We start from the raw sequence: 20,791 nt of genomic DNA, 5'->3' as shown, positions 1-20,791 counted from the left end.
AGCCTGCCAGCTAAGCAGGAGGTCACTCATTCATGTTCCCAAAAGATTAAATGCTTTTAGAAGTGCTTTGCATAAGTTTCTCACGGCTGCTTCTGCACTTTGTTTCCAAAGCAGGAGGCCTGTAGCTACCCAAGGGCAAGTCCCGTGTTCCTGAACATAACAACTCTTTAACATATGAGGTTTAAATAACCAAGCAAAATAGGACATTGCTTAGAAATGCACACATCTCCTTCCCCTTCATACCCAGACACCCAGTCCTCACTGCACCAAAAGAACAGTAACCTCTGCAAGATCACAGAGAAAATAAGAGAAAACACTATTCTACTTGTGGGCTGCCTTAACCTTTCTCAGTATGAAAATGGTTTCTCATTTTTAAAAGATGCTCAGGGCAGTTCCACAGATTACTGACTTTCCACTCCTTGAGAATGAATTTGTAATGGCAGTTACATATCTGTACGTATGTGCCCAATTGAAAGCCTCAGGCAAATGCAACAAACATTATGGTTTTACTCCTGCAAGAACTGCAGTATCTGAAGCAAACCTCAGCTCCTACTACAGTGGTCTAGTCCTTCATGTATATCTGTATTGGACAGTCACCAGATTCTGTTCCACACCATTTAGCCAAGAACAAGGCCAAAAGCAACTCTGCTTGGTAAGAGTTGACACAAATCTACTCTCAGATCCTGGTGATGAGATCCCCCTACTATGCAGCTGCAGGAGGTGACAGCCTCCGTTCAAGGCTGACACTACCACCACCATCAAGCTGCCTTGATAACATGGGGGAACAAAACAGCACATTCTGATAGTAGGGAAGCCCCATACCTGGATGCTTGTGTCAGATCAGGCTGCAATGGTGGGGTATTCTCTAATGGCAGCTGTGAAAAGTTTCACGTATGGGCACCTCACCCGACTCCTACTCCTCAGTAGTAGGTTCCTACTCCTACTGCTCATTCCAGGGTAGCTCACCCAGATAAGCGGCAAACACTGCAGCCTACAGACCTTGGGACTGCAACTATCACATCTCTGATGGCTTGCACACAGCTTGTTCTGGTCTACAGCGCAGAGAAGAAAAGTCATGTTCTCACCTTTGCTTGCTTTATGAATATCCTTATCCATGGAGCAGGCTGTACAGCAGTGCTGTGGGCAACGGAATCCTCGGGACTCGAACACCACTGTGGCAAACTTGCGGACACAGGCCTCGTGGTAGAATTTGCCACATGCATTGACGGAGCAGCGCTTCACATCTTTGCCTGGGAGCTTGCAGGAAAAACACGTATGCTGTCCTTAAGAGAGGAGAAATAAAGAGGATCAGTCTGAATTTGAAATGGAGAGCATGTAACCAAGCAGTAGCTGTCTTAGTTCACTGCAGACTTCCTCTGACAGAGTTGGCAGGAAGAGAACCAATTGCGTATTCCTGCCGGTTTGCTGAATTCAGCGCTGAGGCCGAGGTAGCTGACAGTCCGTCAAGGCCACTTTCTCCAGTTACTCAGCGAGAAGGAATGGGAGACAGCAGGGATAATGGATATTGATCAGAAACGAAAAGAGAACAGTCAATATTAGTGGCTGGTGGACACATCAGGATAAGAATGCTCCAACTAGGCTTGCTCAACATTTACCGTTTTTGCACTCCAGGCAGAGGAACTTCCCGTCAGGCTGCGAACTCAAACCCAGGCATTCCATGTGGAAGACCCGGTAACACTCTCCTTCACAGGATACCAGAGACTCGCCAGAGCTTTCACAGATCTGGAAGAAAACAAACCATCTGAGCAAACAAAACAGCTTGCAGATGTTTTAAATGTAAGCCAGCAGAGAATACCAAAACTAAAGATTCTTCAAGAGGACACTGCACAACGCAGGGGTGTCAAACCCATTTCGTATAGTGGGCCAAACAGTTTTAATGGTGCTAGCTAAGGACCGGAAGTGACGTCATTAAGCAAACGATGGCCAGATATAAGCACTGTTCTCACAAAGGAACTCATTAGCTGCAAATGACAGAAGAGAAGATATGCAAATTTTGACAATATTTTCAAGATATGGGAGAGCCGAATTATTATATTGGGAGAGCACCGTTATCACAGGGGCTGCCCTGTCAGCTGCGCCACTTCTGCCAAGACACCACTTTGAGGCTTAGGTGCTCTACGAAGTGACGCCTCGGCAGAAGCAGCACTGCCAAAAGGGCAGTGTTGGGACAGCCCAGTTATCATGAGGGCTGGATAAAGAGCTTCCACGGGCCAGTTCTGGTCAGTGAGCCTTATTTTGGACACCCATGCTTTAGTGCGATCAAGAAATACAACCCAAAATGGGATATTCAGATGCAGAAGCAGAATTATGAAGATAGGAATAAGACTAATTACAAACGACTGGTTTTCAATCCAGGCAGGAGAGCAGAGCTAGCCGTCCCCTCCAATATCTGCATGGTTTCCTTTACCATCTTCCACAAAAGTGAATCACTGGATGAAAGCTGGGAAAAACTGTCCTCCATAGCCGGTTGTAGGTGGCTTAGCCCTCATCTCAGGGGTCCTCTAACAGAGCACAATGCATGTATGATGTGTACCGTATCCCACAAGGATTCCTGCAATGTACAAGCCCAGACTTCCCACACACACTTCTCTCATAATGATCGCCTTGAGTAGCAGGTATTGTTATCAAGGAAAAGGTGATTTAGGGCCAAATCCTATCCAACTTCCTAGCCCTGGTGTAGCCATGCCAATGGCGTTTGTGCTGCATCCAGGGGTGGGAGGGTAGTTATGGAGGCCTCCACAAGATAAGGGAACATTTGTTCCCTTGCCTAGGGTCTGCACTGCAGCTGCACCGGGGCTGGAAAGCTGGATAGGATTGGGCCCTTAGAAATCTAATAAATAAAAACAAGCAAACAATGGGCACTTTGTGAATTCTATACAAAAGACAAACCTTGGCCACTAGACCAAAAGAAGACATACCGACCCAGGGAAATTCTGAAAATTATCTTTTCAGACCATGTTCTGCAGCAGAATGCCAGGGATTACCCAACGACTCCATTTTTAAAGGGAACATTCCTTATTCAAAAATGACATATATGCAGCAAATTATAAATTACTATTATTTCAGGCTTCTGCAAATCCACAAAACCTAAGAGCATGAACTCTGGAATTCTACCACTTTTATCTAGTAAGAGTTCACTTTTGCAGCCATAGGCCAGAAGAAAAATTAAAAGAAGCACAAACACTCTGAACTGAGTAGGAACAGTACAAAACACTCAGCACATTGAAAAAAACAGGTAGTCCAGTACTGATCCAATAGTAACATGAGAGTATTATTAGATAGAGTAAAAACGCCTAAACCAATACAGTGAAATCTGCCACATCAAAGATAATCCAACAGTCTGATAATTCATATTATGGTCAAGTACATAGGAAATGACAAAACCCAGTGTCCTTGTCACCAATATTAATGTGAAAGTAGTTGCTTTTGGTATAATTTGCTCACTATGAGATGCAAGCAGAGTCTGATCTTTTGCAAAGAGGTCCCTGGTCTTTTGCAAAGCAGGAAGGAACTAATTTTGGGCAGTCACATCATACATTTGAACAAAAAAGAACGCAAATCCTGACTTAACAAGCACTACAAATGCAGAGAAACATGTGATGGTATCTGCTGTCTAAAACCATGAGAGGCATCAGCTGGAATCTAAGAAGGGGGTAGGGAAGACTTTCTTAATGAGAATGTATCTATGCCAGTTAAAGAGTTTTCAGACACACATTAGTACTTAAACACTGCTTCTAATTGTGATAAAATATGTTTAGCTCAGATTAGGTTATTTGTAAGTTGTGCAGTTTAATTCTAATGCATTTCTATTCTGAGGCAAGTCCTGGTCACTTAAATGAGACTTGCTCCTTGGAAGGTGTGCATGGGGGACTGCAGCCTTGATCTCTACGGCCCATTCAAACTTCTCACCTACCTGACAAACAGTGTCTCTCTTACTTATGCCAGAACCTCTTCTTGATAAACTGGAATCCACAGACTGTACATCTGAGGCATCAGCGTCGGCTGTGGCAGAAGGGCTGTCTGACTGCTTTCCAAAGCTACTCTAAAAGAGAAAATCCATAACCATATTCATACTGCCAACTTTTTAAGGTGGCAGCTACAAATAAAAGAGTAATGCAAATGTTGATAAAAACAAGAAAAAGAAAACTCTACTGATATGCTTTGAATTCTTCATGAAGTCTTCTTGCTCTCATTCTAATAACAACTCAGCAAAGTATGCTTTGCACTTTCTCTCTTTTTAAAAACAGGAATATAATGAGGAAAGGGAAGAAAGTCCCAGGCTGTGCCATTAAAAAAAAAAAATCTGCACTAAGCCAAACCACATTCAGTGAAAACAACTGGATTCTGCAACGTGTTTAGGCGTGCCCCATATCCACGAAGGTTCTGTTCTGGAAACCCCTGTGGTTAAGAGGGGACACCTACCCCCAACGTCCAGAGGCAAAGGGTACGGAGCATTTTTTTCACATCTAGGGCTCAGTCTGAGCCCGGTAGAGGCTGTGGACATCTGACTTCAGACACCGCTGGCCTCAGAGGACCGTCTGTGGAGGATCCACTGCTCAGAAGACGCCCTAGAGGGGGCATGCATGGGGGGTCCTACTGATCTAATCCGTGGATAAGTGAATCTGCAGTTATGGGTTCCGTGGCTACAAAGCCCCCTTGTATAAATTATGCAAATATGCCTGATCTCTCTTATTCTACATAATTTATTCTGCTAGTTGGGGAGAGAGAGAGTGCTGAAGGATGGCATTCTCTGACCCCTGGAAGCCTCATTCAGTCACCCCTCTGGATTCTGAGATTCCATCAGAGATTGCTCACCAGTTTCAAATATACTTTCAGAGGCCTGTGAGCTAGAAATGTGCTTCCCCCTTTTTTGTTTTAGAGAGCTGAGGTTGTCAGTAGACTGAATTCTGCAACCAGCAGGTTCTGCATTCCCCAAAACCTGCATCTTGCTTATAATCCTCTGCACTTTTACCAAAATTATCTGCCAATTTTACCCAGTTTCAAAAGGCTTTCTGATTTTCAAATCAAGCAGCAAATATGTGCAATTGGCTACTACTGGTATGACTTATCTGCCCACTTTCAAAACTGTACACCACATAGAGATGTCAAACATTTACCTGTAGGTCATTAAGTCCTCTTGAATCAGAGTCAGATGTATCTCTGTATGCGGAGCTAGTCAGTTCTACATCTGTTGAGGCACGACTCCTTTTCTTTAGAGGCTTACAAGAATCTGAAATCTCACTGGCACCTTAATACAACACACTGGAATTAATCTTCATGATCATTCAAATATATCCAGCCATCCAGGGAGAGGGGAGTTCGCAAGACTTCATTCCTGCTCCAACGGTTGTCAAATTGCAACTATCATATTAAACTATTTCCAATTCTTTATCAAAATAAGCCAACTGACAGTTCTGAAAATTGTGTTGGACAGATTTACTGCAGCATCACCACAAATACACACAGTAGACCAGGGACGTACTGAATTATAGCCTCCAATTGCCCTTCGTTGCCTGTGCATCTTAAGAGGAACAGAAGACAGAGGCTGAAATTGAAATACCTACTTTAAGCATGCAAAAAGGTTTCAGCATGACCAGCAGAAATGTTTGGCTTTCTCTCTCTTTGAAATAAGATCTCCATGTTACTGTGAACTGCTCTGGACAGTCTTCCAAGTTTCAAAAACTGCTTGCCACCTGGGAGAAACACAAGCCTGTAGCCTTCTGGGACACGCAGAGTAAGTTGCATGACTCTTTAGAGCCCAGCAAGAACCAACACCTTTTCCAGGTCACTGCCATCTAAAAGAGGCTACAGTTCACTGCATTAAGTGTTACTGATGGAGTTTTCTGCACATTTTTCAAAAGAACCTAGAATGTATGCTGTAACTCCATGCGTCCAGTGATGTCTGTGCACTTACTTTTTGGTTTGATCTGCTTGTCGCTGGGTTGTGGGCCAAGAGGTAGCTAGAAAATTGCCTTCATAAGAGACTCAGAGCACAATCATATGAGACACATAGCGCTCTGTCAGCACAATGGCTGTTGCGCCAGCGTAGAGTGCCACAAACATGCCATAAGGCACATTTGTGCAACAACTTAAGTCAGCAGCGCAGGTGGGGAGGCCTGCACTGCCCTGCCGATGCTGCATCCCAATGCAGGGCTGCCAGCAGAAGTAGGACTTGTGCCAATCAGTGCAGGGGCTTGGGGAGGATGGGGGGAGGGGGCATTTCAGGGTGGGGGAGGGCAGAATGGGGGTAGATCTGACCCGGGAGGGGGACAGGATTGACAGAAGTCTCCCTCACCATACCCTGGCCCCCTTCCTGGGCCAGGAAGCCCTGCACAGGGCCGCCTGGACTTCCAGCTAATTAGCTGATGGAGATCTAAGCAGCCCCATAGAGCTGGCTGAGGCATTACTTGGGGTAAGGGAAAAAATATCCACTTATCCCGAGGAGATCTGCAGCTGGCTCCCAACTAGCGCCGATACAGCACACCCCATGTGGCCTGGCTGTGCCAGCACTAGTTAGAATTGGGCTACCAATGTTTTAAACCAGGGGTGCTCAATAGGTGGATCGCGATCTACCGGTAGATCGTGAGGCAAAATGAGTAGATCGCGGAGTGCCGACCCCCCCCTTCAGGTGCCTCTGAGAGGAAACTCTGGGAGTAAGGCCCATTGTACTCAATGGGGCTTACTCCCAGGTAAGTGTGGCTAGGATTGCAGCCTCACAGCCTAATCCTAGGCATGTCTACTCAGGAGTAAGTCCTGTTATACTCAGTGGGGCTCAAGGTACACCAACATACATTGTACACATAAATGTTATATGTTATGATGGCGCGAACATTGTAAAAAAAAACTCTGGTAGATCTTGCTGGGTTTCAAAGTAGCTCTCGAGCCAAAAAAGTGTGAGCACCCCTGTTTTAAACAGTGACTAAATTTGTGAACTTCAGCTGTGATTTCTCAGGGCTTCTGCTTTGTCAGGACTCCTGCTACCTCTGAAGTCGCACAAAACAAGGTGAACCAAGATGATTCGAGGCATTTTCTTCACTGACTGGGCAGGCAGTTGTCAAAACAGGGGGAGCGGTTGTGACAAAAGCATGTGAACACCTTTTACTTACTTATGCAACATGAAAAAGGCACAGAAGCGTTGAAATGAATGGGCTGTACTCCCAAGAATGTTAGTTTATAAGCAGCCAAACTCACCTTTCTGTAATCCAGTCTTCACTGCTGTCTGTGGAACTGTTTCTACCTGTTTGGACAGGAAAATGAGCAGTTAATAGGGGAATTTCCTGTGCCCTACTATAAAAGAGGAAATTAAATGTAATTAACATATGGGGAAGGGGCAACACTTGTTGTTGGCCCATCTGCCAGCCCCAGCCCATCAAGATGCTTCTGTTTCACCTGTTATGATTTAATTGCAGCTGCCTTCCCTGAATGCCAGGTGAAAAGGCACAATGGTATATCCTTCAAAGCATTCCTTTTGTGCTTAAAGTGAAGGGATGGTTTTATCTTTGGTTCAAGCAACAGGTGGAGTGGGGGGTTAGTAGCCAAGCCCCTGGCTACCAAAAAACCTGAGCACAGCCAAGGAAAGTAGAGAGAAGCAGGAAACAGAGATACCATGTGACATTTAACTTACTGTCCCGCTTATAAAATGGCGCTTCCACCCAGCAAGCACTTGAGCTTCTGAGGCCATGGACTGTTCCTCTGTATAGAGTGCTGCAAAGGTAGGAGGGGAGCAGGAGGCAGAGATAATGCATTGCAGTCCTCTATACAGTTGGAAATGTAACATCTGTAAGCACTGAGGAAGATAAGTTGGTGACCTTGCGAAAGCACTTCGTGGCCCTTGTGAACAGTGTCTTGGATCCTATACTGGAAGGCGACCTCCTGCCAAGGTACAACCCATGTTGTGAATTTGGTGGTTGCAAGCAGCTTCTTTTTGCTGAAGTCTTGCTTTTTAAGTTAAAAACTGCAATTTGGAGGAAAAAAAAATGTCTCCACAATGTGGTTACATATGTAAGAAACACGTGTCATAAATATATATTAAGGATTATTCTATAATTTTTTAAAAATATTTTATTTCGTTGTACAATGGATAGAAACATACAATAGAAGGATTTGTATAGGATACAATTGATAGTACAAATATAAAATGTAGACAATCACTTGTATTGCGCTACCACCCACTGCAACAGAGTTAACATTTTTGTCTCTCATTTGAAATGAAAATTCCAGCTATAATTTTCAAAACCAAAAGGCAGAATAAATTTGGGGATTCACTGCAGCAAAGTTTGATTTGGGGAAACAAATATGGTCATGGAACCCTACAATACTGGTATGCCTTTCTGAACACGTAACATATCCAAGATTGTGCATTACAGAAAAAAGAAAAGCTTTCCTGGCTGTATGCTTTCTCCTGAAAAAAACACAGTACAATATACTATGTTGTTTCCACTAACTACATAGCATAAAGCAAGCAAGGCTACTTGGGAATGTATTGCCCATGTATTGGTGCTTCTTGTATCATGGTTAAATTAAAAAAAAAAATTGCTAAAGGTTTATCATTAAAAAGGGAAACTGCAACAACTGCTGCCAAGAGGTTTTAAAAATATATCTGCATGATCTTGCCGCGTGTTCAATATCTGAATTTGTGAAGAGTTGTGCTGAAATTGTATACCTTCATTACTCTTCCTCCATAGTTTTGAAATCCAATCAGGGAAGGTACTCTGCACGTACAGCAAAAAAGAAGCTATGATTCTTTTTAAAAGAACTGTGCTTCAAATAGAAAAAAGTGAAGGTGGACTTTCAGCCTCCCAATCAAAACAGGAAACCATGTGCAAGGCTCATTAGAATTGTATTCTTCATTTTATGAAACTCAGCCTTTCCAACATGACTTGGCTCTTGAACGAACTGTGTTTGGAAATATTTCCTACAAAAGTGTCTATGTTTCAAGGTGGATTCTCCTTGGGTTTTAAATTTGAGAAAACTGATACTGCTGAAGGGAAAGAATCAACAATTGTGATAACAGTATTGAAGTTTGCAAAATCCATAGATTGCATCCATGTGCCGCCCCATGCCAACTGCCTGTTCTTCTTCATTTACAACTGGCTACTTTAAAAAAGCAATATCTGCCTGAGGTCCACGTTGGCTCCCCTTAAAGACAAGATCAACCCAAGAAGATGCTCTTTCCTGCTTACTGCCAAAGGAAACAGCTATTGCCTTTAAAAGAATTATCATGTTTGAAAGTCAATTTTCAAGAGTAACCAGACAAATCTATCTAACTTTGCTTTGGGAAAACAAAAAACAAATCAAAACCTCAATACAAACCAGCAGCTAAATCAAGAACAAGAGGAGGAGGAGGAAGTTGGTAGCATTTCCATCAAAGAGAGTCCACTGAAACATAAAAATCATAACAGCAACAGCAAAAGCAAAGGTGTCAGCTTCACTGGGAGGTTTTTGAGCCACCAAGTTCCCACTTATCCAAAGCATGTCTGATGCTGCAAAGGGATATCGGGAACACCAATGCTTACTGTGGGGGGGGGGGGGAATGAATCTCAGGAGGGACAGCCTGAAGACAAACCCAATGGGGAAAATGGGGAGGGACAATATTAAAAAGGCACCAATATGAAGCCACAACAAGTATGAATACAGTATACTTTAACTCTCTACATGGAGGAAGCCAACCTGCTCCTTTTTGATCTTCTTCTTTGGCACAACTTCTGTGGATTTCTCAGACTCTGAGCGAGTTCGTATTGATCTTCTCTGCTGCTTCTTTTCTACCGAACCTGAGGGAAGAGAAGGGTTTCCATTACAGGAGTCTCTCTCTCTCTCTCTTCCCTCAATGAGGGATGATGTTCAATAGCAAAGTCCTGATTTCTCTACATTCTTCTTTGAGGGCATAGACTTTAATCTGCCAGCTGGTGTTCTGGCTGCAGGCAATATATCAGTGCTTCAGAGAGAGTCCCGAGTTTGGGGAAAGACCAGCTTTAATATGAAGATAAAAGGGGAAGACCAGAATTCAAATCTTTCTCTTTTTTTGGTGGGGGGGGGGGTGACATTTCACATTCAAAATCCTTTAAAAACTCTGAACTTTAAATTTTGAGGGTTACCTGCTGCACCAACAACGCAGATATATAATTCCCACACATTCATCTACTTGAAGTGCTCCTGCAGACAACCCCTAAGTTGTAGGGATTTAGGGCCCTATCCTATCTAACTTTCCAGCACTGTGCAGCCCCAGGGTAAGGGGACAAACATTCACAGGCCTCAGTGACTCCCCGCCCACTGCAAGATGCAGTGCATGCCTCATTAGCATGGCTGCATCAGTGCAGGAAAGTTGGATCAGATTGGGCCCTTAATAATTGCTGCAACAGATAATATTCTGGTGCAACATCTCAGGACACTGTAAAATGAGTTGAAAAACAGAAGTACAGGGGGGATTTTAAACACATCGCTTGCCCTTCTGGGTTTAGTTCAGTTTTTTTAAAGAGCCACCGCCAGGTGGCCTGGACATGGATTGGGACCATGATGCAAGGGGGTTGTTTTAAACCTTTTTACCCATGCTGCAGTGCCAAAGAAAACATCCCCTCCTGCAGCTGCTATTTGCCCCAGGCAGTTATGCTGCGATTGGTGCAAATGTCAGCTTTCTTTCCAGGGCAAAGAACAGGGTGGAGGAGGATGGAATTCACAAGGTTGGCAGCACAGAAGTAGAGGACTGGAGAGTGGCTCTCCTGCTGCCTCTCCCCATGGTTATTTATGATTTTGCCTGCCTGTGAATTCTCCTTCTACCTATTTGCCAGACCGTGGTCTATGACCGCTACACAGGTAGGAGAACAACCGACTCTCAAAAAGTAGTGCATCAAGGAGGCAGCAGACTGAGAAGGAGCAGAAAAATGAAATTAAATTAAAGCGTCTGCGTAAGCATGTGTTTCAGCAAATGCCTTCTTTGGTGGCACAAAGAAAATATTATTTAAAAAAAACATGTTTTCCCTTAACTTAGACTTGACTGATTTGTAAGAATAGCCCACGTTATTGTTATTAAAAATATTAATACACCACTTTTGAGGCTTATGGGAATCCACATTGTTGGAAGGGGTTTTCTTTGGGCCCCAGAATGCGGCTTTCGTCAAAACACATTTAGTCTGCAGAGATGTTTTTGATAAAAACTTCTATGCATCTTGTTGGGAGTTTGCCTCCTTCCCTTCCTCCTGCTAGGTTGGGTGCTGCCCCCTTTTTCCTGGGGAGAATGTAAGAGGCACTTCCTGAGTTTAGCTTCAGGGCAGAATCCTTCAAAAAGGCCTGCTCATCAGTGGACAGAGAGAACACCCCCTGGACGGCAGCAAGTAGGGAGAACAAGGTGTCCTGGAAATAAGCAATTCTCAATAACATCACTCAGCAGAATCTTCTTAGTAGCATGACCAGAGCACACTGGGGTGGGGGGCCAGAGGGGCTTTTTTCACGCAATTAAGCAGTTGCAAATACTGCTGTGTCACATACAATTCACTGGGAACATACATATCTTCCCGCAGAATTCCTACTGACACTAACAGGAATGGTGCACGAAAATGGATGCACATCTGTGCAGTTCCCATCCATTTCAGAGAAGTCAACAGCTTGATTGTGATTGAAAATGAATTAAGTCTTATTCAGTCTTCAAGCCTTACTTGTCTATAAGACCATATGAAATCAGATGCTTAAGACAAGACATTAAACATATAACCACATCTGAGCCTTGATTCCATCAGTCTACTTGTTATTGTAGTACAGGGGTCTCCAAACCTCGGCCCGGGGGCCAGATGCGGCTCACGGCGAGCCTCTATCCAGCCCACGGCCTGCCTCTTGTTCCCCGAAAGCCCCTGGCCCACTTTGCCTAACATGACTGGAACTATGCTCTGGTTGCATCTGGAGGGTGTTCTAAGGGCCAGAGAGGTTGAATGAAAGAGCCCATTCATTCATTTATTCACACAGCTAATTTCCATCTCTAATTTATTGATATAAATTTTATATTTAAATGCTTTTTCGGCCCTCAGAACTGTGCCAGACATTTGATGCGGCCCCCTGGCCAGAAAGTTTGGAGACCCCTGTTGTAGTACATTACAAGGTTATTTCCTCCCCTGCCTTGATGCACAGAGGGGTTCAGAAACACTGGTACATTCTAAGAAACATTAATTCTTCTCTCTTCTCCTAGGAAGGCACATGGGCCAGGAATAGCAAAGTGTAGGATTTGTGAACCATAAGTCCTAAGTTCAACCTCCAACATGTCACGCACAGGGATCTCAGGGGGTGGACATCTCTGCCATAGTCAGAATCTGACTATACAGAAGTCACCAAGACTCTATGTTTATTCAAAGACTAATCCTCTCAATTCATGGTACTAGTTTTTCTACCAACAGAGATTATCATATGTCCAAATCTTAACTCTTGGATATGCTTATTTGCTTCAACTCATGGATATGCTTATTCTGGAAACCTCTTTAAGATCAGGATCAAACCTATGATTAGTATAGAAATTACACTATTTTTCTAATAGTATAGAAAAAAAAAATTAATATTTTTAATTAAAAAAGAAAAAAAGAAAAAGACCAACAAACTGTTTAAACTTGAACAGAACCAGGTTTAATTTACTTCTAGCAGCCAAAAAAAAAACCTCTTATTTAGAATCCTGCAGCCACCCATTCAAATAAAGTCAAGAACTGAAAACATAAAGCAGATTTTAAACACACAGCTGCATTCTTGTGAAAAACTTTTAAGGTCCAGCAGAAGCTAATACCAGACTGCAAGAGGAGCCTAAAAGGAGAGCCACTGTACAGGTGCAATGGAGTATGAAGAACGAGTGCGCATTCCTGCCTATAGTGCAATGCTATTCATGTCTACTCAGAAGTAAGTCCCATTAACATCAAAAGGAATTACTCCCAGGTATGTGTGTATAGGTATGCAGCCTTAGTCATGAAACGGACAGTGTGATCAACAGCCCAATCCTGAACTGCTCAAAGTGTGGGGCTGCCACGGAGCCAAAATGACTACTGTGGCAACCTGAGTGCAACCAGGCAGCCCGCAGTGGCTCCTTGGAGGAAGGGGTCTTTCATCCCATTCCCTGGGTAAGGGAAGTAGCCCCGCAATGGGGCTACTTGATCCTGTGGTGGCTCTGGACTCCCATGTCAGGCTGTGTGGCTCGACACAGGACTCAGGATTCAGTGGAGCCCAGTTCCACCAGTCTTGCCCTCCTCCGGCCCCTCCCCCTCCATGCCTTCCCCCACCCTCTCCCCACCTCACTCCACACCCTCACTCACCACTCTGCCGCCAGGTGATCTAGGAGACCTCTGGGTGGCGGGATGTCGGCCCAGCACTGAAGCAGGCTAGCTTCAGCGCTGGGCCTGTGGTAAGGACTCGGTAGACATGCCTTATGGCACGTTTGCGACAGTGCGTACTGGCAGTAAGCTGGCATAAAAGGGTCCGGATCGGGCTCCAAGTCAGCCAGATACTCTCAACCTACCCTTTAGGGTTGTTCTAAAAAAATTTTTTAAAGGTGTACATATGGGATGGTCTCATGTATGCTGACCCAAGTTCCTTGGAGGAAGGACGAGATATTAACATGGAATGAAATCATTACGATTATTATTTTTTAAAGACTGTGCTCTGTCAGTTTCAGGGTTGGTGATTGGAATGAAATTCCTATACTCTTTAAATTTCTGCCAGCATAGGGGCCACAAAGCCCATTTACCCCCCAAAAATGTTTCTGCTGCAGCTCTCTACAGGTGCTTAAATGACAGATCATATGCAGCCAAACAATGACTTTTGCGCTGCAAAGTCTTCCAGTTTTGCGCCCTGTGAGAAGGGCTGATTTACTTGGGCTTAACCCAAGAGTTGAAAACTTTACCTACTTGCCAACCCAGATGTTTCAGGAGAGGCTGTGCTTTGCGAGGAGGCCCTCTCATTTCGCTGACTGGAGACAGAAGTGAGCTTTTCTTGCCCCTTGATGATTATTTCTGGTTTGTTTCCCAGACCCTGTTGTAAATTTAAGAAAAGAACTGAGTCAGCAATTAATAGGCAGGCCTTTCAGGTCCATTATCTATGAGAGGAGCACTCTCAAAAACTCAATTTACATATATATGCAATTATAAATAAAAAAATAGAAGCATCCCCCCCCCCCAAGTGCGGATAATCCTCCCTTTTGGGGGTGGGTTGACTTTCCATAGTCAAGATGCAAAAGTCTACCAACAGTACTGGGAAGGAACCAGGCAACCCCTTTCTTCCATACTGCTGCCTCACTTCCCCAAGACTGACCCCCCCACCCCGGGCCTGGTATGCCAACAATGTGAGGTGTTGTTGTCCTATATCCTATAAGTTGCTGGTACTGCAAGCCCATCTCAGACTTTTCCTGAGCTGGTCTTTATCTGTGATTCTGAGAAGGCCACAAACGTCTTGAAGTGTAAGGGAGGAAAGAGGCAGATGGCAATGAGACAGGAGGAGAGAAAAGGGAAAGAGAAAAAAAATGGAGGAGAGACTTGAGAAAAGGAGAGTGTTCACAGGTGTGGGGTCAAGGGGGAGAGGGGGAATTTGAGGAACACCCTTCTTCCCTCTGTCCTTTGCCTCCACCCACTGTAAACTGGTACATGTGTACATACAAATGGGTAAAAGAATGGGCAGGTAGAACTTTGACAAAATGGTACATGTAGATATGTGTGAGTATACGCAGTCTCCACTCTCCTTGTGCTCAGCCTCCTCTACTGACTACCAGCATTTATAGGTCTCTATATGGATATTCTTCACTTCTGAAACATCTTCCTTCCTGGGAAGCACTCATACCCATGGCCTCGTTTACACAAACAGACAATGCGGTAAACATGTGTCTTGGCTGTACCACTTCAGATTGCAGGCTGGGACTCAAATGAATGACTGAATGAACGCATGCATGCTTGTCCTTACAAACGTGAACTCCCTGAATAGAGACAACTAAGGTTTCTAGTCTTGCCCTCTCCCCAGTATACTTGTTTTCTGCATGTAGGGAGCTTTGAGTAACATTCCGTCATATCAGCCAGCACCTGCAGTCTAAATCTCATCAGCTGTTTGTGAGAACCAGGTCCATGAGAATTGCCTTGCCAGGATCAGACCAATCTTCCAGCCCAGCATTCTGCTTCCAGCAGAAGCCAGCCTGATGTGTGTGGCAAGTTCATACACAGGTCATGAAGGCCACCGTCTGTTTTTCCTCAACATCCAATATTTTGGATCATACTGCCTTTGTTTATGAAGGTAGTGACTATTCCACCGGGAGGAACAGCATATTAATTTTTGAGGGATTTACTCTTAACTTGCTTACCCTCAGTACCAAGCACTAGCTGCATAGGAGTAACCCACAGCTTTATTTTCCACTGTGGCATAGTTCAGATGCCATGAACCTGATGCTCCAAGTCATGGTTTGAAGGCTCAGAGACGTACCACAGGTCCACATGAATCCCAGCTTCTCTGCCACCACTCATCCTTCTAGCATGCATTTTCCTCCTCCACTCATTTGTTTCTTTTAACCATTGGACATCACAACAAAGGAACGAGAAAACTAAAGGGCCCAATTCCATCTTTTCCCCCACCATAGCATGCAGCCACAGCAAAATGGGCTGCACTGCATATTATGGTGGTGGTGGTGGTGATCTGAAGGGGAAAGGGAAAATATTTTCCCTTACCTTTGTAAGCCCCTCAAGTGCCAATGGGTCTCCTTGGACCTGCGCCAGCTCTTTAGCAGCCTCAACACCAAGGAGAGAAAGGGGGCGTGTCAGCTTGCTCTGGAAGGGATAGTATCCAATGCAAGTCTACTAGATGCCATCCCATTCTGACTTACTCCTGGCCCTCCCCCCCCATTCTGCCCAAATCTTCCCACCCTCTACCCCATTATGCCCACCCCGCCGACTTACCGAAGTCGGCGGGCCTTCTCCTCCCTGCTGCTGCGCGTGGGATCCTCCACAGCTACATGTGCTTCCAGATCGATGTTCATGATGCTGTAAAGCATATTCTGTGACCAGAACACTAGTTCTAGCAGTGGGAATGTTGTTTAGGATTGGGCTGTAAACTAGCAACCTGCTTCCAAACTATTATTTGAAATGGGTTTGCAAATTATGGTTTCGAGAAAAGGTGTCAACCACAAGATGTCAATTCAGATAACACAGTGAATGATAGAGAAAATGGGCACCCCAGGTGCTTTCAGGACTGCCTTTGGTCACATGAAACTGCATGCATCGTCCAGGATCTTCCCTTCCACTCTCCTACTGACTGAAAGATTGTTTGTGACTGGGGAGCAGGCCTTTTGGTCATGGGACCCAGATTGTGAAATCCCTCCCAAGTGACAGTCCCCGGCGCTATTTGTGATGTCATCTCAGTGCCAGGATAAGGCGTTGTCTTGCCCAGGTGTTCTATCAAAGCTTCTGTTCTGCCATGTTGAACTACTTTGGCTCATTGTGGCTATTTTCACTCTGTTATGTCTTAGTACTTATCTTTTTCTTTTTTAACTTGTTGTATGCTATCTTAGCAAGTCTCCTTTCGGGCAGCTTATAAATCATTTAGGGTGCAGTCCTAACCCCTTACGTCAGTGCTTGCCAGCACTGACTTAAGGGCAATGCAGTTCTGAGGTAAGGGAACAAACATTTCCTTACTTTGAGGAGGCCTCTGTGAGTGACACCCAACTGCAGGGTGCAGCACACATTCCATTGGCACCGCTATGCCAGTGCTGGAAAGTACTGACATAAGGGGTTAGGATTGCGCCCTTAATTAATTAACAAGCAGTACATTCCTGAGTCTCCGCACCATAATTTGGAGGAAAAGATTCATGGTGGCTAAACTGACCACTGTGTACCTTGCAAATCCTGGTGGAACCTGAAGAATCACAGGAAGATGCCTTCCCCAAGTCAGACCTTAGACCAATTCAGTATTGTCTATACCTGGGTGTCAAACTCATTTCATAAAGTGGGCCAAATAGCATTCATGGCACCTGCTGAGGGCCAGAAGTGATAACATTAAGTAGATAATGGCCAAAAATATGCACTTTGTTCTCACAGAGGAACTCATTAGTTGCAAATGACAGAAAAGCAAATATGCAAATTTTATCATATCTTCAAGATATGAGAGCCAAATTACCATGTGGGCCACCCTTTCAGCCATGCTGCTTCTGTCCAGGCATCACTTTGTGGCTTGGATGCTCTACGAAGCAACACCTCAGCAGAAGCGGCACTGTTGAAAGGGTGGCCCATGTGATAACTGGGCTCTCCCAGTGCCTCAGCAGCATTTTCCTCTCTCACCCTCTTGGTCAGCCCCCTCTCCCATAGTGTTCCTTGACTTCTGAGGCCTCCTTCCATCTCTCCCTCCCAGAGCCTCAGCAGAAGCAGCACTGCTGAAAGGGTGGCACTGGGAGAGCCCAATTACCATGTGGACCAGATAAAGAACTTCCATGGTCCAGATAAGGCCCTCAGGCCTAATGGTTGACACCCCTAATCTATACTGACTGGTGGCAGGTTTCCAGACAGGAGTCTTTCCTAGCCCTACCTGGAGATGCTGCCAGGGATTGAACCTGGAACCTTCTGCATGCAAAGCAGGTGCTTCTACCACTGAGCTACGACCCTCCCTGAGAAGAAGCGAAGGTCAAAGAAGTGAAGGAAATTCAAATATTATGACTACAACAATCTGAAGTTTGCTAGTTACTGACAAAGAAGTGACATGATCTAACCCAAGACAGCCTAACAATCAGTTTGATTTCAGATGGCAGCTACACAATCAGCAAACGGCTCTTTTGTATCATTAAGGAAACTACAGGAATCTAAAATTACCTTGATTTTGCAAGTTACACTAACGATTCTAGCAAGGATAAACTCATTGGTTGCCAGATAGTGTGGCAGGTCAGATATTGTGTTGCAGGTCCTTTAGGTCAATGGATATATGACAGAAATTTGTCCACAAGGGGACAACGATGCATCTTGATAGACATTTACAGGTGGGTGAGGCAGATAAGCTTCTGGCTTTTTGAATGCCAGCAGCCTGCTCACATTGTACAGCTACCCCCGAGGAGGCCCCTGATTTTGGTCAGGTGGGATGCTTAGCCAATGTGGAATGGCTGAATGGGTCCAAGCCCTGACATTTTACGAAAGAATTCACCCAAACATTTCAAGACAGCTTGCAAAGATCACACACTGAATTTCTGGTGAACATATAGGATAAAGCCTTTCAATTTGTTGCGTATTCATGCCCTTTATTTATCTCTTTACCTTGGTGGTGTAAACAAACTGATCAATGAACTTTCCATTCCCAGCAGCATTCTGGAGAGCAAAAACTTGCTCAATTTTAACAACTGGAGACATATTACATTTCTGAAGGTCCAAAGTTCCCTGGTGCATGGTTATTGATGCTGGTAAGGATTTCCTGGCTGCAGCTGTTTTCCATGCTATTTTTACAGGAGGTGGCTCTTCTTCAGTCTTTTCATCCACACTAGACTGCCTCCTCTGACTGTATCTCCGCACCTCAGAGCTGGACTGGGAGGCCACTGCTGAAACTTCACTGGTCTGTTCTGGCTGAGAGCTGGGTGATGATTTAAGTCGTCGAGTCTTCTTAGCCTCTGTCTTAGGCACACCAGTCCTCTTGGCTTTGGACAAAGCCTCCTCTGGCTCTTTATCTACGTAGATGAAGGTATATTGTTCTATCCTCTCTTCTCGAGACATTTTCAACGCTTTTTCAGCATGGGCAATGCCAATGTCCCACTGAGCACGCTCTCTCTGTGGCCTTGGTTTGCGAATCTTTGAAATAAAAGAAGATGGAATTATTGTATATATTCATCCCTGCTTATAAATCATGCTCAAGCAGTAAACATCTGGTTACAGCTACCATTTTTTAAACACGATTCTGCTGGAAAAAGTCAACTCCACAACACAGGTACTGAATCTCTCAGGGCTGCCAGGGAGGAAAGACCATTTTGTGGTTGGGAAAGAAAGAAGAAAAAAAGAAAACAAAGAAAACTGAAAGGTCACCAAAGTTCAAAAGATATTGAAAACCCAAGATCCATAATGAATTGTCAGCATCTCTTATTACTGCTTATAAACTATATTCAGACCCCCAAACTTCCATTGTGTCACCTTAAACTAGCCAACAACTCCAAAAACAACTTTACAAAATTATGCAGGGGATGGACAGAGTGGATAGGGAGATGCTCTTTACACTCTCACATAATACCAGAACCAAGGGACATCCACTAAAATTGAGTGTTGGGCGGGTTAGGACAGACAAAAGAAAATATTTCTTTACTCAGCGCGTGGTCGGTCTGTGGAACTCCTTGCCACAGGATGTGGTGCTGGTGTCTAGCCTAGACGCCTTTAAAAGGGGATTGGACGAGTTTCTGGAGGAAAAATCCATTATGGGGTACAAGCCATGATGAGTATGCGCAACCTCCTGATTTTAGGAATGGGTTAAGTCAGAATGCCAGATGTAGGGGAGGGCACCAGGATGAGGTCTCTTGTTATCTGGTGTGCTCCCTGGGGCATTTGGTGGGCCTCTGTGAGATACAGGAAGCTGGACTAGATGGGCCTGTGGCCTGATCCAGTGGGGCTGTTCTTATGTTCTTAACTACAATTCCCAGGAAGCCTTGCTGGTCTCTTGTTATCAGGTGTGCTCCCTGGGGCATTTGGTGGGCCGCTGTGAGATACAGGAAGCTGGACTAGATGGGCCTATGGCCTGATCCAGTGGGGCTGTTCTTATGTTCTTAACTACAATTCCCAGGAAGCCTTGCAGGTCTCTTGTTATCTGGTGTGCTCCCTGGGGCATTTGGTGGGCCGCTGTGAGATACAGGAAGCTGGACTAGATGGGCCTATGGCCTGATCCAGTGGGGTTGTTCTTATGTTCTTATGTTCCAAGAATCTGATCAACCATGCTACATCTTTTGCTATCATTTCAGGGTAGAAACACAAAAAGAATATACCTGATAAACCTGTAATCAAATACATTGCTACTATATAGGTAGGCAGGTCATTTTTTTTTATAATCATGCTTGTTCTTTGTATTTATACTCTATCTTCTCCTCAGGGCAGCATACAAGCATCCACCCCTGTCCTTTTCTATTACAGCAGCTCTGTAAGGTAGGCAGGGTGGAAAGTGCAAGACTGGCACCAAGGCCACCAAGTGACCTTTATGGTGAGCAGAGATTAGAGTACTCCTGGTCCAAGTCTAACACACTAACCACTATATGTTTAAAAAACAATCAATCTGGGGTGGGGGTTTAAAAGCCCAAACCTATGCATATCTACTCAGACGTAAGTCCCATTATAGTTAATGGGGCTTACTCCCAGGAAAGTGTGGATAGGATTGCGGCCTGAATCTTACCAAATAACTAAATAGCTGTGTTTACAGACAGTACACATACCTTTTGATATATTTGTTTAACCATCTTCCCAACATTTCAATGGATTCTTACCCAGTAACTTTAGTGCAGTGATTCTCAAACTTTTAGCACTGGGACCCATTTTTCCGAATAAGAATCTGTCAGGACCCACCAGAAGTGATGTCATGACTGGAAGTGACATCACCGAGCAGAAAATTTTTTAACAATCCTAGGCTGCAATCCTTCCTACACTTACCCAGGAATAGGTCCCATTTACTACCATTGTTAAATGCATATACATAGCAGCCTGTTAAAAGTACAGATCGGTCCCATTTCCCCAAATGCAATCACATACCATGGTAGCATCAAGTCTAATACATCAAAAATAAAATATTGAAATGAATAGGAACCCACCTGAAATGGGTTTGTGACCCACCTAGTGGG

The 20,791-nt window shown here is 44.5% G+C and overlaps 1 protein-coding gene across 3 annotated transcripts in view; it reads right to left on the bottom strand.

The window, feature by feature from the left end:
- The window catches only part of NSD3 (nuclear receptor binding SET domain protein 3), a 96,042-nt gene that overhangs the window by 44,459 nt on the left and 30,792 nt on the right, over positions 1-20,791 (bottom strand). For all 3 annotated transcript variants that reach the window (XM_066639210.1, XM_066639211.1, XM_066639212.1), the window contains exons 6-13: positions 18,249-18,773; positions 13,887-14,010; positions 9,691-9,791; positions 7,213-7,258; positions 5,139-5,269; positions 3,935-4,063; positions 1,617-1,743; positions 1,086-1,283 (exon numbers count right to left, since the gene is read on the bottom strand). In XM_066639210.1, coding sequence (XP_066495307.1) covers positions 1,086-1,283; positions 1,617-1,743; positions 3,935-4,063; positions 5,139-5,269; positions 7,213-7,258; positions 9,691-9,791; positions 13,887-14,010; positions 18,249-18,773 — 1,381 coding nt within the window. The remainder of the gene's footprint in view (positions 1-1,085; positions 1,284-1,616; positions 1,744-3,934; positions 4,064-5,138; positions 5,270-7,212; positions 7,259-9,690; positions 9,792-13,886; positions 14,011-18,248; positions 18,774-20,791) is intronic.

This window comes from Tiliqua scincoides, chromosome 11, assembly GCF_035046505.1.
Source record: "Tiliqua scincoides isolate rTilSci1 chromosome 11, rTilSci1.hap2, whole genome shotgun sequence".
Classification (NCBI taxonomy): Eukaryota; Metazoa; Chordata; class Lepidosauria; order Squamata; family Scincidae; genus Tiliqua; species Tiliqua scincoides.
This window is presented reverse-complemented; position numbering and strand designations above follow the sequence as displayed.